This window comes from Toxorhynchites rutilus, chromosome 2 (assembly GCF_029784135.1).
Source record: "Toxorhynchites rutilus septentrionalis strain SRP chromosome 2, ASM2978413v1, whole genome shotgun sequence".
NCBI lineage: Eukaryota > Metazoa > Arthropoda > Insecta > Diptera > Culicidae > Toxorhynchites > Toxorhynchites rutilus.
The window spans coordinates 296,972,855-296,994,385 of NC_073745.1; the positions used below are offsets into that span (position 1 = coordinate 296,972,855).

General features: G+C 37.7%; 1 protein-coding gene across 1 annotated transcript in view; it reads left to right on the forward strand.

The window, feature by feature from the left end:
- The window catches only part of LOC129767426 (uncharacterized), a 62,166-nt gene that overhangs the window by 17,483 nt on the left and 23,152 nt on the right, over positions 1-21,531 (forward strand). The window contains exons 2-9 of the mRNA XM_055768327.1: positions 1,620-1,909; positions 1,977-2,112; positions 2,198-2,342; positions 2,446-2,770; positions 2,861-3,044; positions 17,826-17,942; positions 18,105-18,205; positions 18,334-18,425. Of these exons, the coding sequence (XP_055624302.1) occupies positions 1,693-1,909; positions 1,977-2,112; positions 2,198-2,342; positions 2,446-2,770; positions 2,861-3,044; positions 17,826-17,942; positions 18,105-18,205; positions 18,334-18,425 (1,317 nt within the window). The 5' untranslated portion in view covers positions 1,620-1,692. The remainder of the gene's footprint in view (positions 1-1,619; positions 1,910-1,976; positions 2,113-2,197; positions 2,343-2,445; positions 2,771-2,860; positions 3,045-17,825; positions 17,943-18,104; positions 18,206-18,333; positions 18,426-21,531) is intronic.

Sequence of the window (21,531 nt, forward strand, 5' to 3'; positions counted from 1 at the left end):
GAGTTTTACTTACTGTGTGTTTCAATAATACATGTCATATTCAATTTGAAGTTGTGCTGTCCAATTATATGAGGGGCATTCGAATACAGCTTGATGTTATAAAAAATGATATTATTTTCGTATGATAAAATCAGTGCCAATCAAAATTTTAGTGGAAACTTTTTGTATATCCAATGCCACGATTTTTAACGCTGAGAGAACGAATTAGAAACGGTAAACTTTACGGACAACTACATTCTTGGCCAAAATGGAACGTTCACAAGCATACGAGTTTTTTTCTCAGTGTCAATCGAACAATTGATTGAAGTTCACGTCAGTTTTTTTGATGTTTTACATGTCAGCCCAGTTAGCTTGTGAAATTCGATAACTGAGTTGCCTTTCCAGCCTATTTAGCAAACGAGTACTGTACTACATTGGAAGCGTTGCCAAGTTTCTGGCTATTCATTGAAGCTGGAGAACGAATTCCGTGGACTAAAAGTGAAATTACTACGGAAGGAAATCTTTGTTAAGGTGGAACCCAAATCTTGAGGTAGAAAAAGACTGAGATCAAGTCATCGCAACTACAAACGAATCTTAAAATTCAGTCATTTATCATTACTTTCGAAGGTCTACATGAGCAAATTCTTGAAATAAATATACAACAGAAATGATCGTCTTATCAGACTATATAGGCATTCTGCTTTTTGAATATCCATTTTCATCTAGGGAACTATGACATATGGATATAAAATTATAAAACTGCTAATACATGTTCAGTTAAGCAAATTTGATTGACATTTATTTTTTATTCGAAAAATATTCTGCTTGACCTAGATTTAACAGCAGATAGCACAATCGTTAAAGGATCCATTGTAGAATTCAAATTGTTATTCGTCTCCACCATTTTTTGCTGTGTATTCAATAAGAAAACTTTATTGATTTTTAGACGATTCATCCTTCTACGCACTACTTGTTATTCCACGCACTATTTGCTAATTCTTGCTTGGCTTCACTTTGAGAAAATTCACTTCAAACGATTCCAGGAAATAGTTGCTATTTTCTGAATTCAGTCGTTCTGAGACTGATGCTCCAGCGTAAACGAAAATCGGCGGAATTGAATTAAACGCTGGAATGACAGAGCCAAGATTCACAATTTGTCATGTTCGTCTATGTTGATCGCGCTGTCTCTAGCAACTTGCTTCTGGCGGCAGTCTATGACAATTTTCAATGTGAGTTATTACGAATGATTGAATAATTGATTTTCTGTCCACAACACTCGGAAAATTCCTTCCATGGATTAATTCCCGCTTTTATCATTATACAATACAATTTCACGCTTATGAAGTTTCAATAGCATATTCTCTCGACACATACATTTAATGATACCGTGATACTCATATTTCCGGCAGTTTTCTGTCCATCACTGAGTGCAGGGATGTGTTTCAAACTGTTAACATCCATATTCATGCCGTTCCCGGAATGATGATTCATAATCATTCAGTACGCGTGAAAATGGTTCGGTGCGAGATAATGGGTATTAGCATAATTTTCAATTCTGTGTTTAATGTTGAACCACTATAATCACACTTTTAAACCCATATGAAACGAGTGAAATGTATCCTAATTTTGTCTTTCGTCAGTTTCAATCCTCTTGAAAGGTCCTCCTCGGTGTACTCCAAAACAATGTGAAAACATCATCCACCCAACCCAACCATGGAAGACACACGTCGCGCACGCAAGGATTTCAAGAAAACACACGCCGATTCCTGGCCCAGTCGCACGTCACTGCCGCCCAGCCCCAAAATTATCAAAACCACCGACGATGACACCGAAGCAAACAGCAGCGATGTGTTCGATTACTGTCAGTCATCGTCGCACACATCCTCAAGCGTTCAGTACGAATACGGTGCCATTAGTCCACGTTTCGAACGTAAGAAATCAGATTCCCGATGAAAGGGACACGGTGCGAGATTTAATTAATTACATTCCCATCGCAGGAAAACGCTTCGAGTATTGCTACCCGACGGTATCCAAAGAAGACTCCTCTAATAGCATATCACTAGATAATCATGACATAGATCGGAAGAAGAAACGAATTTATCCCAGCAAAACTCCGGACAATTCGTTAGAAAAGTGAGTAGATTCACATATTGGTTGTGAAGGTTGGAAGCAACCATGCTTAACTGTGTGCTAATTTTGATCCTCTTCCCCCTGGCAGTGAACCAATCCTCGACGGATCGAATGCCAGCTGTAGTTCACCATCCACCGTCAGCTCGAGGGCAAAATCACCCAGTAATTCACCCCGTCATTCGCGCCGACAGCTGAACAGTGAAATCAACATCACGTCCAATCCCGGTTATCAGGTGAGAAACAGGCAGCAACAGAAGCACATATTGTTGACACTGGGTTTTCGATAATCTCACAATTTCACTCCCACCTATTTATCTCTTTTCACACCGCTTACAGATTCTCCGCAATTCCCATTCCACGTTGGATCGCACGTGCTCCGACAGTGTTGTGTCACTGAATTGCCGAAAATCGACCAGTGATTTGACGCAAACCACCAATGTCAACGCCTCGGTGACGGGTGCCGTGGAGAGGAAAGTGCGTCGGAGGAGCAGCCACAAGGGTGGGCTTGCCTATCTGGCCAGCCGTAAGGGTTCGCGTGATTCCATCAAAAGTGGTGCCTCGAATACGTCCGTGTTCTCGAACGAGGATGTCGGACCGTTGGCCTTCCAGGCGTCCGCCCGGGGAAGGCAGCGACGAACGTCGAACTTTTTGGAGCTGCCAAGTAAGTTTTGTTTTTGTGTTTGGATTACCATAGTAGTTTGCAAAAATTTGAACCACCACATCGTGTGCATCACACCCACACTTCCGCTAGTCCCTGACCATGCAAGACCTCGCGTTTGCTCCCTGCCCGAGCGTCCCTACAATCCCAGACAGAGTGACGATCTGTACCGATTGAGACATTTCTCCATCAGCAAAGGAACGGTTGTCAACTGTGGCGATTCGATCATCTCGCGGAGATCGCGGAGTAATACCAGCGTGAATTCCACGGCAAGTCGGTGAGTATAGATATTTCAAATGTTCACCACACTCGAATCGTTTTTTTTCACATAATGCATTGTATTAAAAATAGTGGTTACTCTGATATAATGTAATTGATAACACATCTAATTATTTACAAAAATATAATACTTAATTGATTATGTAGCATTATATCGCCTTGTTTACAACCAGAATTCAAACCAATAAAAAATCATTCATTTTTAAAAAAATACTCAAAAACTCAAACAGTCACAAAGTTGACACAAAAAAATTGTCGCAAAAACCAGTGCAAAGAATTCCGCAAAACGGATTTTCAATACCACAACAATCTTTGGTGTGGCTAACTTCTGCTACAATAATTCTTCTTAGGGTTATTTTCGTCGTGAGAGTTACTTTTTGGATTATTGTGGGAGACATCGGTCAATCTTCCATCAGAACCTCGTTCGCCCAATTTCATAGCAGTGTCCTTCAAATAATGCTTCGAAATAGCCAGATACATAAATTGATTCACGAACGTCAAGTTCTCGGTGTCACCATGCCTAAAGCCTAGTTTATACGGTGCGAGTAGGCAAAAATCTATAAATATTGGTGAAATGCCGCGCCCTTCACTCAGTTAACCCTTTGCAGTCGTAATAAATTTGGGCATGGGTATCGTATTGGTCGAAATTATTCTTCCTTCAAAGAGCAGTGATACATGACGAATTTCATGCCAACTCGACTGGCCGTTGGCAGCACCATTTCAGATAGCAGTGAAACGGTGTGGGTGTAAAGACATGGGTCATTTAAGCAACTTTGCATACTTGAAATATTGGAAAAATAATAAGACTACTTTTTGGAAAAAGCCAATTTTTTATCTTAATGTTTTACAAAAATTTATAACATGAAAACTATGATACCTACAAATTTTTTGTCAAAGGATGAAATGTAGGAAATTGTTTGAATTTTCACAAAAAAATGCCAAAAAATTTTTGGAAAAAATTCGCTAACGAAAAAGTTATTTAACAAATTAACATTCATTTTTTTCTCAAAAACGTAGTTTTTTTAAATTCTCAAAAATATATATATGAATAGCCCTTATAATTTCCAACAAGTCGTCCATACATCGGAGGATGGGCACTTTTACAAAGAAAAAGTTTTTCGAACAACAACTTTTTCACATCTTCTTTGAAAAAAATACAACTAATCCTAATTCTGTTTAAAGTAAAGATGGCGATATAGTGTATTCGACAAAGTTTTAGATCTTATTAAAATATGAACTTTTGCTGAAGACGTCAACATTCTATCTGTTATAGTTTTTGGAATATAAGTCAATTTTATATGAAGACTCCTGAAAAAATATAATGTTTGCTCGTAACATTTTTGTGTGTAAATTCTCACGTTTGACATGTTTCGAAATAGAGAAAAGTTAGAAGACCATACAAATTGCGATATTTTATACATAAAAATGTAACGAATAGAACATTAATAGCATTTTTTCAAAGAAAAACATGAAAAAGTTCGAGAAACTTTTTCCGTGTAAATGTGCCCATCATCCGATGTATGGAAAACTTGTTGGAAAATTCAAGGGCTATTTGTATCTATTTTCTCAGAATTTTAAAAGCATATTTTGTCGAGAAAATAGTATTTTAATTTTCAATTTTTTTTACAATGACATTTTTTTCCAAAAAATTTTTTGATAATTTGTAATGACCAATTTTTTGTAGATCTTATAGTTTTTAAATTGAGATTTTTCGAAAAAAAAATTGAAAAAACTCAAAATTTAAAAAGAAACCTACGAAAAAATCTATCAGACCTTCAAAATTTTAGTCAAAGAATGGAATATAGGAATTTATTTTGGTTTTCATTAAAAAATACCAAAACATTTTTTGGAAAAAAAATCACTGAAAAAATATTTTGTAAATTAAAATTCATTCTTCTCGAAAACATATGTTTTTAAAATTCTAAAAAAATAGATATAAATAGCCCTCAAAATTTCCAACAAAAAAACTTTTTCCCTGTAAAAGTGCCCATCTTTCGATGTATGGACGACTTGTTGGAAATTATAAGGGCTATTCATATATATATTTTTGAGAATTTAAAAAAAAAACATTTTTGAGAAAAATGAATTTCAATTTTTTAAATAACTTTTTGTCAGCGAAATTTTTTCCCAAAAAAAAAAAAATTGGTATTTATTTTGTAGAAATTCAAACAATTTCCTACATTTCATCCTTTGACAAGAGTTTTGTAGGTATCATAGTTTTGAAGTTATAATTTCTTGTAAAAAATTAAGAAAAAAAATGGCTTTTTCCAAAAAGTAGTCTAATTCTTTTTCGAATATTTCAAGTATGCAAAGTTGCTTAAATGACCCATGTCTTTACATCCACAACGTTTCACTGCTATCTGAGATGGTGCTGCCAACTCCTAAGACGAGTTGGCATGAAATTCGTCACATGCAAGATTATGAAAAATAAACATTTTTTTATTAATTTTATGCGAAATCTTTCGATTTAGTCTCCAAGATTGTATCATATGAAGTATAATTAATACATAATTTTATTTTTATTATCTATCGAATATGAGACACTTTTGCCATTAGTGCAATAAATGTATAATTGATGCCAGCAATGTGTATCCGAAAAGATCAGCACTTTTCAATTTTAACAAAATTAATTTTACAGATGATTCAGCTTCTTAAAAACAACTACTATGTTGAAGTTACCATTCAAACCAGTTACTCAAATAATGATTTCAGCGTATCCGAAATGATTAAAAGTTTTCACTTTAGATGAACAAAGATTTTGTCGCTTGAGATACTTATACGATTATTAAAATAACATGAGACAGTTATGCAATCAGTAGTTCTGATATTTATGAACAATCTTTTCTATCACACCAAAGTGTTACAATGGCTAAATTCTGCTATTATGATTTTTGTACCACGTTCATATGCATTCAACGCACTGTGCGTTATTTTGTGTGGATGACCACTTTGTTTGATACTTAGTATTGTTATATATTACTCATAGGAGCGCCGTATTAATTCGTGAACAGTTTCATTAGACATCAAGCTTCGTTCAGGGAAACCATAAACTGATACTTGATCGCGTGAAATATTACATAAGATTAACATGGTTTCTTGCGGTGGTGGCTGAGAGCTGACAAACAACCACAAAGAGTTTAAGCATTCATTCATTGGCTCTTGTTAGTGCTACCAAATGTTTGTACTAAAGAGTTTCATTCTTTAATTTTTATGTTTTTTTCTTGCTGATTATAATTTCGTAGTAAGTACATTCATTTATGTGTTGCGGCATCATGCCTAACATGTGTTTGTGGCCCCTCTGAAAAAAAGGTTGAATACCGCTGGTCTAATCAGTTACTGCAGTGTAGTTACTCACAGCGAGCAACCTAAAATTTTTCAGGGATGCCAAATGAAAAGAAATGTCTCCATTATGAAGATATTTAAAAATATGCGAAGATATGAATGGACTTGAAAATTATTGGAAAAAAAATAAAACTCTGATAGTTTCTAAACGAAATCATTGCGAATTTAATTATTTTTTTAAGTAGGCAATCTCAAAAATATGATTTGAAAAGATTGAATAAGTTTTTTAAATAACCATATCTATAATATAATAATGATATCCATAACAATTCATTGTAATTCAGGAACCACTTGAAAATTGTGACTCTTTCGTAATACATGACAGATACAGCCGATACACAAGAACATCTTGTTGGATTGATGGGCTTGCTATCAAAGCGGCGAGAAGAATGTTCAGCCCAGAAATTGATGGACAATGAGGCAGCATCGACATCATATCGAATTTCAGCTTCAACTATTTTCAGTGAGAATGTGAATGACATGAATATTGAATTCGACTATGAGTACACCGTCGATGAAGCGAAAATTCTCTTCGACAGAACAGAACAAAATTCGTTGTTCTATATAGCTGGTTACATCATCAAAAAAGTCTGCGGGAAAGAACATGTCAGTAGTGAAACAAGAGATTGGAAGTCAGCAAAACACAACCTGGATTGGATCAACCATTTCTCTTTTTCATATTTACGAGCTAGAGCTCACAACTCTCTCATCTGCATAGTGAATGGTGAGACCAGTGTTGGAAAAAATCATCTTAGCTAAGATCAAATGCATAGATTTTGTTGCTAGTAGCTGACTAGACAGTGAGCGGTTATTGAGTCGGTGAACTAGCTGAACAATCGATTGATTCGCCTTGTCCGTTCACACAGTGTGAACTGCTGGCGAGAAACTAGATACTACAGCACGGGTTTACCAGGGATGCCAGGTGATTTTTCAAATGTCCATCAAATAGTCAGAAACAGCAGTCAGGTCCGAATTTGTCAGAGGATTGTTCCGAAATCGACTTCTCTTTCGGCAGTTTTCATCTCAGGTTTTCAGTTGAATCTATCATTACACAATTTTATCGCGAAATGCACGCTGACCGTGTGCAGGGTTTTTCAGATTCAACGCCCACACAACAAATTTTGCTAACTTCCACAAAAGTGAAACGATTAAAATTTTAAAAAACGAAAATAAAGCTTGTTTTAGGACATTTTCGATGTGACCACCCGTTTTTTTTCGATAACGCGTTTTAAACGGCGAACAAAATTCTTCATGCACAACTGTAACATTATGACTTCGATGCTGTTGAAAATCCGAGTTATTTTTTCTTTAAGTTCCTCTTAGTTTTGTGGCTTATTAACACTAGGTTTACGCGTCATTTTGACGCATTTCGAATTTTATAAGGAAAATTACAAAAATCGCCTGCATTTATATTCCGTCTCCACATATTCCACTTTGAAGCATTGATGCGATATACAGTCTATCGCGAAATTAAGTGTACAAATGCTACTTGACGATACTTTACATTAATTTGGTATAAAATATTTTGAATACATTGATTCTTTTGATGCATATTTATTACTCACACATTTGACAAGCCGTACGTGCAATAAAATTCTGAGAAAAGCTTTCTGCTAATTGTTTATTCCTAAAAATTGAAAATAATCTCTATTCTAGGCATCGCAAAATTGAGTGTACACCTTAAATTTAGCGTACTTTTTTCATCAGTGATTGGCGTCAACACTTAACACTTAACCATTGCTTGGGCAGTGTTGCTTTTTTGTTTTTTTATTGATGCTTGATTTATTTTTTATCAAAATTAGAGGAAAGAAAAAGATATTGTTACAGTACAATGATAATAATTATGAATTGTCGTGGAAAGATATTGCAGGAAATAGCAGCTGCTGTCGGATGAACACACTCTACAGTAAAGAAAATCATGAACAAGTGGAAATACGAAGGAACCATGGAAAATCTCCCGGTAGAGAACGCTAACGGACTCTTTCTTCTGATGATGAACGGGTAATTGTTCGAACATTGCGAAAGAATCCTAAAACAAACATTCCTAAATTGACTACCGAAGTGGCCGGCATCATTGGAAGACCTGTCTGCGCAGACACTGTCCGGAGAGCAGCATACAGGATCATACAGGTCGTGTTGACCGTGAAAAGTATTACATCTCAAAGGTGAATATGAAAAAAAAACGACAAAACGGCATATGTAAACAGACCAAAGGAGTTCTGGAACAAGGTCTTTTATACAGATGAGCTGAACACCAATATCTTTGAAACGAACGGAAGACAGATTGCGGGGAGGAAACCAGAATCGGTGCTTCAGATTCAGCATTTGGTTATAACAGTAAAACACGGCGACGGTAGTCAGATGATGCATGGTACATTGGCGGCTTCTGGAACTGGAACCATGGTGTTTATCGGTTCGGCGATGCACAAGATGGCTTAATGGATCTTCCTGTAACGTAACCTGCAGTATCCCGTTCAGAAATTCGGTCGCCCTCGTGATTACTAATTTCAACAGAATAATGACCCGAAGCAAACTGACTTCTTAGTGCTGGAACGCCTGCTCTATTTTGTCCCAATCAACTCAAAACACCCCCGGAATCTCCGAACTTAAACACTATTGAGTATATATGGTGGGAAATCAAGAACCATTCATCCATCAAAATCCAGGGAACGAAACGGAACTTAAAACGACGATTACGAAGACCTGGGAAGTACTTCCGTCTACAGTGACCAAAAATCTCGCCTTGGTGCTTGCAGGAAGTGCTGGATGCCAAAAAGGGGCCATTGAACATCCATCTACAAATACACAAGTAACATCAATTCATCTAAAGCAGGGAGCATCTCCGACGAGCTGGAAGCCTTTTTGAATGGGCACAATGAGTTATCGAAATTCTTCAAATCACATTTGCTCGGATTACAAAATGACAATCACGCTATTGCCATCAACCCTGATAAAGCATCAGCTGGAGAGTACGTGTGTAGATCCAAAGCACAAGTGCTGCTGGAATCATGATAGCACGGTGACACGAGAAATTTAATGCGAAGACAAAACAATAATCTGGAATTCATCGTTGACACACACCGTTCATACGACCCTCGCTATGTTCTTCTTCAATGGCACTAACGTTCCCAAGGTTTGCCTTCTCAACGTAGTACTACTTGCGTCATTTTTATTAGTAAATAGTTGAGATTTCTATGACGAACAATACGCCTTGAATGTATTCTGGAGTGGCAAGCTCAAGAATACGCGTGACTACAGTGCAAGTCAGAAGGGTTTTCTTTAACGAAAAATCTCTTGCATAAACATTAGACCATCGAGACCCCGTCACAGATACTTAATTCATTATGAACATCATTTCTCATTTTGATTTAATATTTATGAACATGCGACGAAACAAACAGAGGGCGCGCTCGAAGGATTTTTATGTTTATCATATGGTGATTTGACATGGTCAAGAAACGCAAATTCAAGACATCGTAAGCTGTGCCAACAATTTATGGTCGACATATACGCGAAGGTAGAGATTGAACGACTGCAATTCTTACTACACAATCAACAAACGCGGTGCAAAATAATAATACATTCACTTGCGAGACACTATCATGAGCAACGCCGGCACAGCTTTAGTTATAGCCAGGCCAAAGCGCAATGCATTGTCATGACATTGCGCGTGTGTTCAAACACAAAATGAAGTTCGATCGTATTCGTCCCCACATATTGTTGGTTGTATTCTGTTGAATGGAAAAAGCGCAATTTTGCATTCTGTTCAAGCTCAAGTCCTATCGAGTTGAGCAAATGTGACAACCTTGCCACGCAATTCGACGTAAACAACATTGGTCTCCATGTTCCATTTCTAAGAAGCAAAAATAGTAATGGTTTTTCGGGTGGAATAAACACGCAAAATTTAGCATTCAAACACATTCAAAACAAATTTAGCATCCAAACGAAATCGAATAATAATTTTCATTCAAATTTCAACAATTTAGAATTATTTCCGGAATTATGCCGATCAGATAGAGAGTAAATTGAACCACAAATACGGATGACTTATTTTGACCATTGTTTCGCGACAAGGCGAACGAATTTAAGAGTGTAAAAGTCGATTTTGATCGAATTGTAAAATCCGATCACTCATATGCATATATGAAAATTGAGTTCTACAAATCGGTGGAGAGTAATAAAAACATCCATGAATAAAGGAAGCAATATGGCTGTGTTTCAAACTTTTTAGATTACCGATGTGAATACTCCTCGATTGAATGACAACGATAAAATAACGCGATTCCAAACAGGCGGATTAATCAGCTCCATTGAAGTTAGCTGGCTAATGAAATACACCAAGAAACATCATATAACCTTTCGTTCAAATCATTTAATTCGTTTTTTTATCGGTCACATTCGATTTATTTTAAAGATCGTTAAAATATTCAAACACACTTACAATACATTAGTGTGTTTTATTCAACACCCAAAATATTCACTAGAAATAATTTATTTGGCAGAACAACGTTTGCCTGGTCAGCTAGTAGGTATATAAAAACGTCCGTAAACCTAGTGTTAACATAGCAACGGTCCTTCACGTACCCCCAGAGGAAGTAATCGACGACGAGAAATGTTGGAATTCTTACCATAAGAGGACAAAGTTTCATTAAGGCTTCGGTTGCTCGAATAGTATGATTTCACTAAAAATACACGTTCTTGTAAATTGTACATCTTGACACTAAAAACAATCCGATCAGATTGAACGAGTAGCCGAATATTATTTTTTTTTTTATCTGTATTATAGTGATTTTCAACTCATTAGGCTGGTTCGTCACTTTTACTTCCATTTTTGGAAGAATGTCGGGAGTGAGAATTGAACTCGTGACCTTTAGCGTGAGAGGCATGGATGTTACCACTACGCCAGATCGCCTCCACTCCGAATATTATCGTCCCGAAGTGTGGAATGCAGTGTTACCATCGACGGAGCGAAAAATAAATTATAAGGAGCAATTCGATTTTTTGCGTGAGCGTTTAATCTGAATGACCCTGTATAAAAATGCTTTGTGCTGAATTTCTTCGAACTGAAGGTACTATCCGAAAAAAGCAGAAAAAAATTATTTGGGCCTGTAATTGGACAAAAAGAAAAGAAGCAACAAATACAGTATTGAAAGATCTCTACGATGATGATCACCGAGAGTACAGAGTTGAGAATAACACCTGAACAAGTGGAAACACTGTTGCTTCAAAAATACAAGGCCAAAATACACTCATGAGCAGGGCCCGAAATCTTCGAAGGTGAAAAGTGAGGACCGACTCTACTCTCAGTAGCTTCGTTTCGACTAGAACTGCTTCGGCAGTCGCCGCCAACAAAAAGTGACTTGACTAGAAAATGAATTGACTAGCGTTGACTAGCGAGGATGACTGGTGAACTAGTCCAGTCAGTGGTTATTTTAACTGACTCGACTAATGAATACAAATCTGCCTCTTCATTCAACTGACTTCAATCCACACTTCTATTTCCCCCTGACACTAGTTCATACCCGCGTACACAATCTTATTTTTACGACCATATAAAGAGGAACTAAAACATGATTTCTCGCGCAACTTTCGAAAAGGTCCTATGTAACAAATGTAAACAAATAGAGTTGAAGGATGCCCGCTATTAGTTTTCAATCATTGAATGCATTACAAAAACAATCGTTCATATATCTATCTTCTTCATCTTTTTATCGCCGATACAAAAAAGTATCCAATGTACATATTCGGATTTTGAGCACTCGGCTGTTACTTCGGACGCCACTTTCCTCCGACACTCGAAAAGTCCGAAGTAACAAAGTAGTCCAAACGAAACGAAGTTGTGCTTCGGACGTTTTGAGTTTTTGTTTCTTTCAGGTGTTATTATCGATTTCAGTGCTATTCAACGAGTGAAATAATGGTAATCTGTCTTTAGAACGATATGCTGATATTTGGATTGTTGTTTAGTAGTTAGTTTCAAACTCTTATCGTGCAACGCAATATGTCCAATGTGCAAACGCGGGCATTCAAAACGTCCAATGTAACATTTTTCGCTCCGAGGCTTCAACTTTAAGCTCAAATCACGAAACAACAGTTACGATGGGTTTTTCAGATTTATTATTGACTGCTAGTGGTGAATGTAGTGATAAAGATCGATACCTTTTAAGATAATTCACGGAAAAATGTTCGGCTTCTCAACTTCGTTTTTCTCGAGTTGACGAAAATGTTACATTGGAGCTTTTCAAAAGATACGCGAGATTTCTTGTTAGAGGCAAATGAACTGCAAAGTATAAATCCTTTTAAAAACAAAGAATCGAATGATTTCTGATGCAAAAAAGAAGTTACCCCATCAATGGACGGTTTATTGTCTACCCATCGTGAACTCAAACCAACGAACTTAGACATTTATCAAATATGCTATAAAGGTCCTCGCGTTAGTATTAGTTAGTATTAGGCGTGCAAAATAGCGCACACACACTGCACGTTATTTTATACGTGTAAGTAATTTTCGTGTACGAAACAAAAGAATCTAGCTCACCAATAGCGTATGTCAAACCACGTTGAACTCAAACATCAATGTATGCACATGTACATGGGAGAGAGAGAGAGAAAGAGAGGAACGAATTCATTTTGGGGGAAGTCACTTCAAAATGCAATGAGAACAATTTGACTGGGAAGAATGAAATGATATAGTCGAGTCGGTAGAGGGAGATAGCGACTAAACGCCCGACTGACTCAGTCGTTTTGGCGGAGAAACTGCGTGAAGAAGCCAAAAGTCATTACTAACTGACTATGGAAATAGTCAGTCAGTTATTCAGCTGACTAACTGCAGTTGACTATGACTATGCAGAGCACTGCTCATGAGCGATGCTATACCTGTAAGAGTGAAATTAGAAATGACATTGATGTGCCTTTCTCCTGGAATGTACTTCGAAGTGATACTTGGCCCATTGGTTGAGCAATAAAAGTTGCGTTCGACATTTGTAGAAAAACTCATATTAATCTATTATTTGAGGAAAATTAATTCTCTCAATGGTGCGCAGTGCAGTTATCCACCATACGAGGGTTACTATTTATATTTCGGGAATTGGCAACACTGATGTCGTGTGAGTCCATCTGACGGTTCCATCGTAAAGTTTGACATTTATGACGATATACGTAATCAGAACATTTTGTCATACGGACGCTATTTGTTTATTTTATATTTAGTTGAAAGTTTGGTCTCGACAAAAAAATGAAACTGAATCGTGAACATTTTCGTGCGATGATTTTTTACGACTTTCGACGTGGATTATCACAACAAGAGTGCGTAAATCAACTTAATTTGACTTTTGGCGATCATCGATGCTGTGCACGAAATGATTAAGCAAGATCGTCATGTAACCTATTGTGAGATTGAGGCATCCCTAAGCATTAGTTCCACCAGCATATATGCGATTTTACATGAACACTTAGTTGTGCGAAAATTATGTTCACGTTGGATCCCACATAATTTGATAATCGCTCAAAAAAAAGGCTCGTGTCGATTGGAATAAATGCTTTGAAAATTGGTTTAAGCGCATGCGATCTATCGATCATCGTGGCAAGTACTTTGAAAACAATAAAAATATATTCGCAGTTAACTATTTGTTTTTGTTCCTATTCCCGGAGTATAAATAGTGACCCTCGTATTAATAAAACGGTTTTAGCCAGTATTGAAAAGTAAAATAGATTCGTCGCATTTATATACCTGGTAATGAAGTTGCCTTCTAAATGGCAACGGGTTTGCGAACAAAACGGCGCATATTTGATTTAAAATGGATAATTTTAAGTATGTTAAATAAAGCGTCAAATTTCGATCAGAAATACGACACTTCTTTTTCCCCAACCCTATATAAACGAAACATTTTCAGTGATAGAATCGAGAGTGATATAAACGAGACCTGATAAAAACGCCCAGTGATATAATCGAGGCGTTACTGTATTTTCTTTTCCAAGCTATTGGCGATCTAACGTACAAATCTACACCTAGGCGGCGCTGCGGTGAAAGTGATGATGGTTTTAAATTTTGCCATGTGAGCTTATGGAAGATTTGAAGTTCTTTCCATAAATTACAATGTTATAATCATAAAAGATTATTTGATTGCGATGAGTTTGTAAGAAACTTAATTCTACGCAATTTTATATATAACATGTTATTTATTTACCTTTTTCAGTAGTGAAAACTATAAAAATGTTGACAATGGTTGAATTAAAGAAGGAAATTCGAGAGCACAATCAAACACAAATAGAAAAATGCACGATTCCTGCATGTGAGAACTACCTTGAAAAGCCCGGAAGTAAAATATACGATCGGTGAGACATCTGGATTTTGTTTTTGAACTAAGAAAAGTAGAGATGAACCAGCCTTTGGCTGAAAATCTCTTTAATAAAGAAAGAAAAAAAAACTAAGAAAATGATGCTAATGTAACCTAAAATTCAAAAACAAAACACGTATATTTTACTTCCGGGCTTTCCAAGGTAGTTCTCACATGCAGGAATCGTGCATTTTTCTATTTGTGTTTGATTGTGCTCTCGAATTTCCTTCTTTAATTCAACCATTGTCAACATTTTTATAGTTTTCACTACTGAAAGAGGTAAATAAATAACATGTTATATATAAAACTGCGCAGAATTAAATTTCTTACAAACTCATCGCAATCAAATAATCTTTTATGATTATAACATTGTAATTTATGGAAAGAACTACAAAAACAAATAAATCTAGATATTTAAGAATAAACTAAACCGATATATATATATATATATATATATATATATATATATATATATATATATATATATATATATATATATATATATAGATTTTCGTCAAAAGTGGCAGTTATCGCAAATTATGAGAACCGTATATTTTTTAATTTTTTGTTAGGGTGACCATTTCCATATAAGGGTGGTCCAACAAAAATAATTATAATACACTAACATATCGAATTAAAGCCAATCACCTGGTCTTTTTAAAATACTATACCTGCAGAAAATTTCAATTCTGCTCTCGTTATTATTGATTGTATTCTTTTTTTATTGTTTTCATAGTCTCGAAACCAAAGGCGCTGTAGTTTTTATATTTTTTCTGGAAAGCTGAGGATTTTTCACACAACATATCTCGAAACCAGGAAGGCGTTTTTTTCGTTTTTGAGTTGTGATTTTTCAAAGTTAGCCGATGGTCCAAAAAATCATTTTTTCCTGTTTTTTCCACTACAAAAAATCATAACTTTTGGTCTACTGGACCGATTCAGACGATCGACATATCAAATTAAAGCCAATGAGCTAGTTTTGTTTGAAAAAATATTACACTCTGAATGAAAATGGATTTTGTTTTCGTAATTATTGATTATATTTGTTTTTTACAGCTTACATCGTTACGGGACCAAGGGCGCTCTATTTTTTTATATTTTTTCCTGAAAGCTGAGGTTTTTCACATAATATATTCGAATACCAGAGAGGTGTTATTTTTCGCTTTTATGTTATGATTTTTGAAAGTTAACATGTTTTCGTTCGACATTTCTATGCGACTAGACTGGACGTGATTATAATCCAATTTATTGGCAAATGTGTTATTTTTTTAAAAAAAGGTAGCTAGTAGGCTTTAATTCGATATGTCGATCAACTGAATCGGTCCAGTAGTTCAAAAGTAATAATTTTTTAGAGAAAGTCATTTTTGGGAAAAAAGGGGAAAATGATTTTTTGGACCATCAGGTAACTTTGAAAAATCATAACTGAAAAACGAAAAAAAACGCCTCCCTGGTTTCAAGATATGTTGTGCGAAAAATGTAGGGGTTTTTGGGGTCGGAGAAGGTTCTTATGATAGTTCGAGACCCCTCCCATTCTCTAAGGGGGGTTACCATACAAATGAAACACAAATTTCTGCATTACTCGTAAATTAATCAAGCAAACGAAACCATATTTGGCATGTTGAGGTTTTAGGATACAATAAATGTTTCTATGATGGTTAGACACTCCTCCCCCCCCTCTAAGAGGGGCTGCCATACAAATGAAACACAAATTTCTGCATAACTCGAGAACTAATCAAGCAAATAGAGCCAAATTTAGCATATGAAGATTTTAGGGGGCAAGAAACGTTTCTGTGTTAAATAGACACTCCTCCCCCCACTATAAGGAGGGGGCTGTCATGAAAATGAAACACAAATTTCTGCATAACTCAAAAACTAATCAAGCAAACAGAACCAAATTTGGCATGTGGAGGTTTAAGGAGGCAATAAACGTTTCTATGGTGGTTTGACACTCCTCCCCACTCTCCAAGGGGAGGCTGCCATAGAAATGAAACACAAATGTTTGCGCTAACGGAATTGATCTTCGTTCGAAAATGGAAATGGATTTTAATGTGATAAAACGCATTCCTATATCGTCTTCTATATATATATATAAATAAAAATGGATTGCCGAATGTGTTGATAAGAGCAAAACTCGAGAGAGGAGTTGTCTGATTTAGGGCTGTCTTTATTCTATCATATTTTCTGTATGAAACATTTATTCCACGTAACGGAGAACCATGTTATTTGCAAGTGGTTGAAAAATCTTGAACGAGAATTGTGGCTAAAAATAATCTGATATTGTAATGACGAGTTTTGGTAGAAGTTTCAAAATTTCACGAAAATATGAAAAGCACTATATCGGTTTGGAATGGAATGGCTGATAAATACGGTGTATATCGTAATGTTCGCTTGACATCGGTAATTGCTGTGAGTTTATTCTAGTTCGTATTCCTCAAAATTCCAGTGGCTTTCGGGAACATGATTTCCAAAATGAGTTGTGAAGTAAGTTAGACTTGAGAAAACTACAATTAACACGATGAGCCCCGACCGCGGCAGGGGACCGACAATGATCTTTTCGTCTGGCCCACGTCGGTCCCTGTGGGCAGTTAGTGAACTTTTCTAAAAATCATGTTCTAACTTTGGGTCCCCAGAGCCGACGCTTTTCAAACGAGAAGTCTACTGTCGGAGTACCAGACGGAAAACTCAGTGCCAGTCCTCAGGGACCGACGTGAGGCTCAACGTGTTAAGATTCAAGCTGCTACACCGCGCGAGTCGAAAAGTTGTGTTCCCTTGAACCAATACGTACCGAAACCATCGCACACATCACGATATCGACAAACAGATCCGAGTCGAATTTGGTTTATTGGATGTGTTCCGCGATAGCGCTGTTTACGGGGAGGGCAATAAACAACACTAGCAATTGATTAGCACATAATTAATATAATTTCGTAGCGCAAAATATAAACCGAGCCGCGCCACGGATCGGTGAATGAGAGCGCGCGCGAAGGGGCACGCGTTTATTTAATTACCCTGTGCGCCTTTTCCACCTCGCATTCTCTACTCCCACCACCCAGACCACCTTCCAATGCTTATCTCTTATGCTGTGTTTGTGTGTATGTCAATTTTAGCGCAAGCGAGCGTTCGCCTTTCGAGGGTTCATGCTGCGGAGGCGGTTACGCCACGGTGGACTCTCTTCCCTCGTCACCAGTTGCTGAAGACATTGACAGCGAACCCATCCCCACGAGGTAAATCTACTTTTTTTGTTGCTTTTTTCTTTCTCAAAAATCATCCATCTTCAAGGCGACTGTGAAGATGGCGGGTACACGAGATGACACCAGTGATTTTTTTTATGTTGCCTTCTTCTTGTGAACTCTATGGATTATTTCGTGTGTTTGATATTCCCGCAGGTATCGCGTCGTTATGCTGGGCGACTCTGGCGTGGGTAAAACGGCACTCGTCTCCCAGTTCATGACGTCCGAGTATATGCACACTTACGATGCCAGCCTGGGTAAGCAGAAACTTTTAACAAAACTAATTATCTGTGAATTGGTGGAAATAGGCCAGCGACCGCCAGGACGCATTAATGGAGTGTTTAAACAGATCATGCTTTTATTTTTTGCTTTTCTCTTTCCCCAGACGACGAGTTTGGCGAGAAGACCGTTAGCATCCTGCTTGATAACGAGGAGTCTGAGATGATATTTATCGACCACCCGAATGTGGAGATGAGTGTATGTATCACTTTATTATCACTACCATGTTTGGGGTAGGGGGTGGGGAATGAGTTTATGGCAAGTCGAGCATTTTCACTTACTCCCATACATAAACACTCGCAAACAACTCGTTTAGCCGTATTCAAGTTCACCGCCACCGCCGCCGCAAGAAGAAGAGTTTCAAAATTGGTGGATTATTTGTACAACCACATCAACACAAATAAGATTTGTGTTTATTTACATTTCCAATTACGTTGGATTCGTTTGCCGAATGCTTTTCCGAAATAGTATCAGCCGTCACACACTTTTGCCCGCTTTCCGATAACACAGGTAACACAAGAGAGACACAGGTGAAACCGCGGCGGAAAAGAGAGCACATTTCAAAGGCCTGATATTGAACAGAGAGTTTCGTTTGCTTTTGTGGCATTGTGAACGATGGTGTGGAAGAAAAGTACTTCTCACCTCTCGCCCCCTCCTCCTCTATTGGCATATTAGATCGAACCGCGGCGCGCTCGGTATCATTTTGCTACGGCGTTTGAGGGTAAATTGTTCCGAAGCAGAGTTTTCTTCACCCTTCTTCTACATCACCCCTCCCCACCACCCGGAGATTTGATTGGATATAGGAGGAGGAAATTTGCTTGCGGCTAGATTGAGCACATTTCACAGCAGCCAAATCATCACACGTGCTCTGGTGTTGCGGAAGATCAGGTTATCATCTGCACACGCTCTCTTCCGACGCTCACGTCACACGTCATCCATTGTTGATTGGAAAATTGAGCTTCACTGATTAAGTCTGTGTGTATGTGGTTAGCACATGAGACGAGATATGGAGGAGGGAATGCAGGAATAGGTGGAGGAATGCCCCCAATTAGGTGACGATTGGCAATTATTCCGTGACAAGGATATAGTCGGTGCTTTGAAGATGACAGTGCTGCCGAGCAGTAACTGAATCCCACCCGATAGGAAGGACTTAATAGACCTTAAACAGTTCAACGCTCGACTAATTGCGATAAAGCTCTGTAGATTCCACGTTATTGAGCACTTGGAATCTATTAGATTAAAAAGTGATCTATAAGTGTTTTACTACTTTTATTTCGAAACCTCTAAACTTTGAGTGAATGTTTCGTTAAGAGTGAGTCTAAGCATTTTTTTTATCCAAAATATATATTATTATTAGGGCTCATATGGCGTCAGCCTAACGGGGCCGGGAGTCCAATATTTTGACAATGTTTGCTTACAACTATGTTAGTAATATGTAACCGATTACTCGCGGTTCGCTCGAGGATAGTATTACAAGTGTTCTCATAATTGGGATGTTGCAGTCTTCATTGCTCTGTACGTGTGCCCGACATGGGATACTTCCTATTGGGATGCAGCTGACCGTTAATCAGCAACGCCCCCCTAGTCTGCACCCCATTTCTTGCGTGGTGCGTCTTTTTCGACTCGAGGAAACCAGGATAGAATGATCACTAGCCGGCGCTATCATCAGCTCGTGTAGAGTTGTCATGAGCGGTACAACCTTTGGCTCTTGTTGAATCATCAGTGGACTGCACAACCTTCGGCCTGTGTATCTGTAAAGAGTGTGTGTACGTATTGCCGCGACTAAGTAAAAGTTTATAGATCGGATAAGAGGGATATGAAACGGGGACACAACGAAGGAAACATCATTAAACGTTGACATCGGCGTTTCTGAGGAACAGGTATAGGTGGAGCAGAAGATCAGGATCACGGCTACCTACGATATCCCGGACGGGTAGCCCGGGATATCCCGATTGTCTGCCTTGTGCCCTCAATGCTCTGGAGAGCTGAGAGCGGGCAACATGGAACCGGATACACGACCAGACAACATGCTCGATGTCGTGGTAGCCATCGCCACAATCACAGAGATTGTTTGCTGCGAGCCCAATGCGATAGAGATGCGCGTTTAGGTTGTAGTGATTGGACATAAGCCGAGATATCACGCGAATGAAATCACGACCATCATTCAATCCCTTGAACCATGCACTCGTCGAGACCTTAGGGATAATCGTGTGTAATCAACGACCGAACTCATCTTCACTCCACATGCGCTGCCAACTTACGAGCATGTGCTGACGAGGAATGTGGAAAAATCCATTATAAGTAAGTTGCCTTTCAAAAAGTGTGCCTTCTGAAGCACCCACCTTAGCTAGCGATTCCGCTTTCTCATTCCCCGGTATCGAGCAATGAGAGGGAACCCATGCTAAGGTAATCTTGTATAATTTTTCGACCAAAACAATCAATAGATGTCTTATTTTTGTTAGGAAATAAGATGAGCGTTTATCAACTTTCATTGAGCGGATTGCCTGCTGAGACTGTCTGAAAAAATAAAATAATGGTCGATGGGCAATGTTTCAATGATCCCTAGAGCATAGTATATCGCACCCATTTCAGCGACATACACGGAACAAGGATCTTTGAGTTTGAAAGAGGCACTGGAATTTTCATTGAAGATGCCGAAGCCAGTGGACCCGTTTATGATTGAACCGTCAGTAAAGAACATTTTATCAGATCTAACTTTCCCATATTCTGCCGAAAATATTGGCGGAATAGAATCGGAGCGTAGGTGATCTGATCAAAAATAACAGAAGAATTGCAAAAGTATGGGAAGCAAACATGGTTGGAGATGCCTGGTGAAGGGTGCACTTCATGGGTAAGGTACTCATGGTATAAAGACATAAAACTTGACTGAGGAGTCAGTTAAAGTAGTCTAAGCATTGATGATATTAAAAACTTATATTGATGTTTATCTTGCGAATTGACGTGAGGTTTCGTATGTGTGCGAAGCCAAATTTAAAAAATTAAATATCATATGCCATGCAAATGTTGACAAATGTGATAGAGAAACATGTTCCAAGAATAGTGGAAGTTGTGTCTGTGTCTGAAAATAAATTTATACAATAATGACGAGTTTCGGTAGAAGTAATAGGAAATTTATAGTAAATGGAAATTGTAAAGGGCAAATTAGAAGAACAATCAATGCAGAGTTTTGCGACAGAACCCATGGACGTTCGCTTAGTAAGAAAACGTTAATGTTCGAAAGAATTCATATAAATAAATCAATCAATCGCCGGGTCAGCTAGTTTATTAATAAATCTTTAAAAAA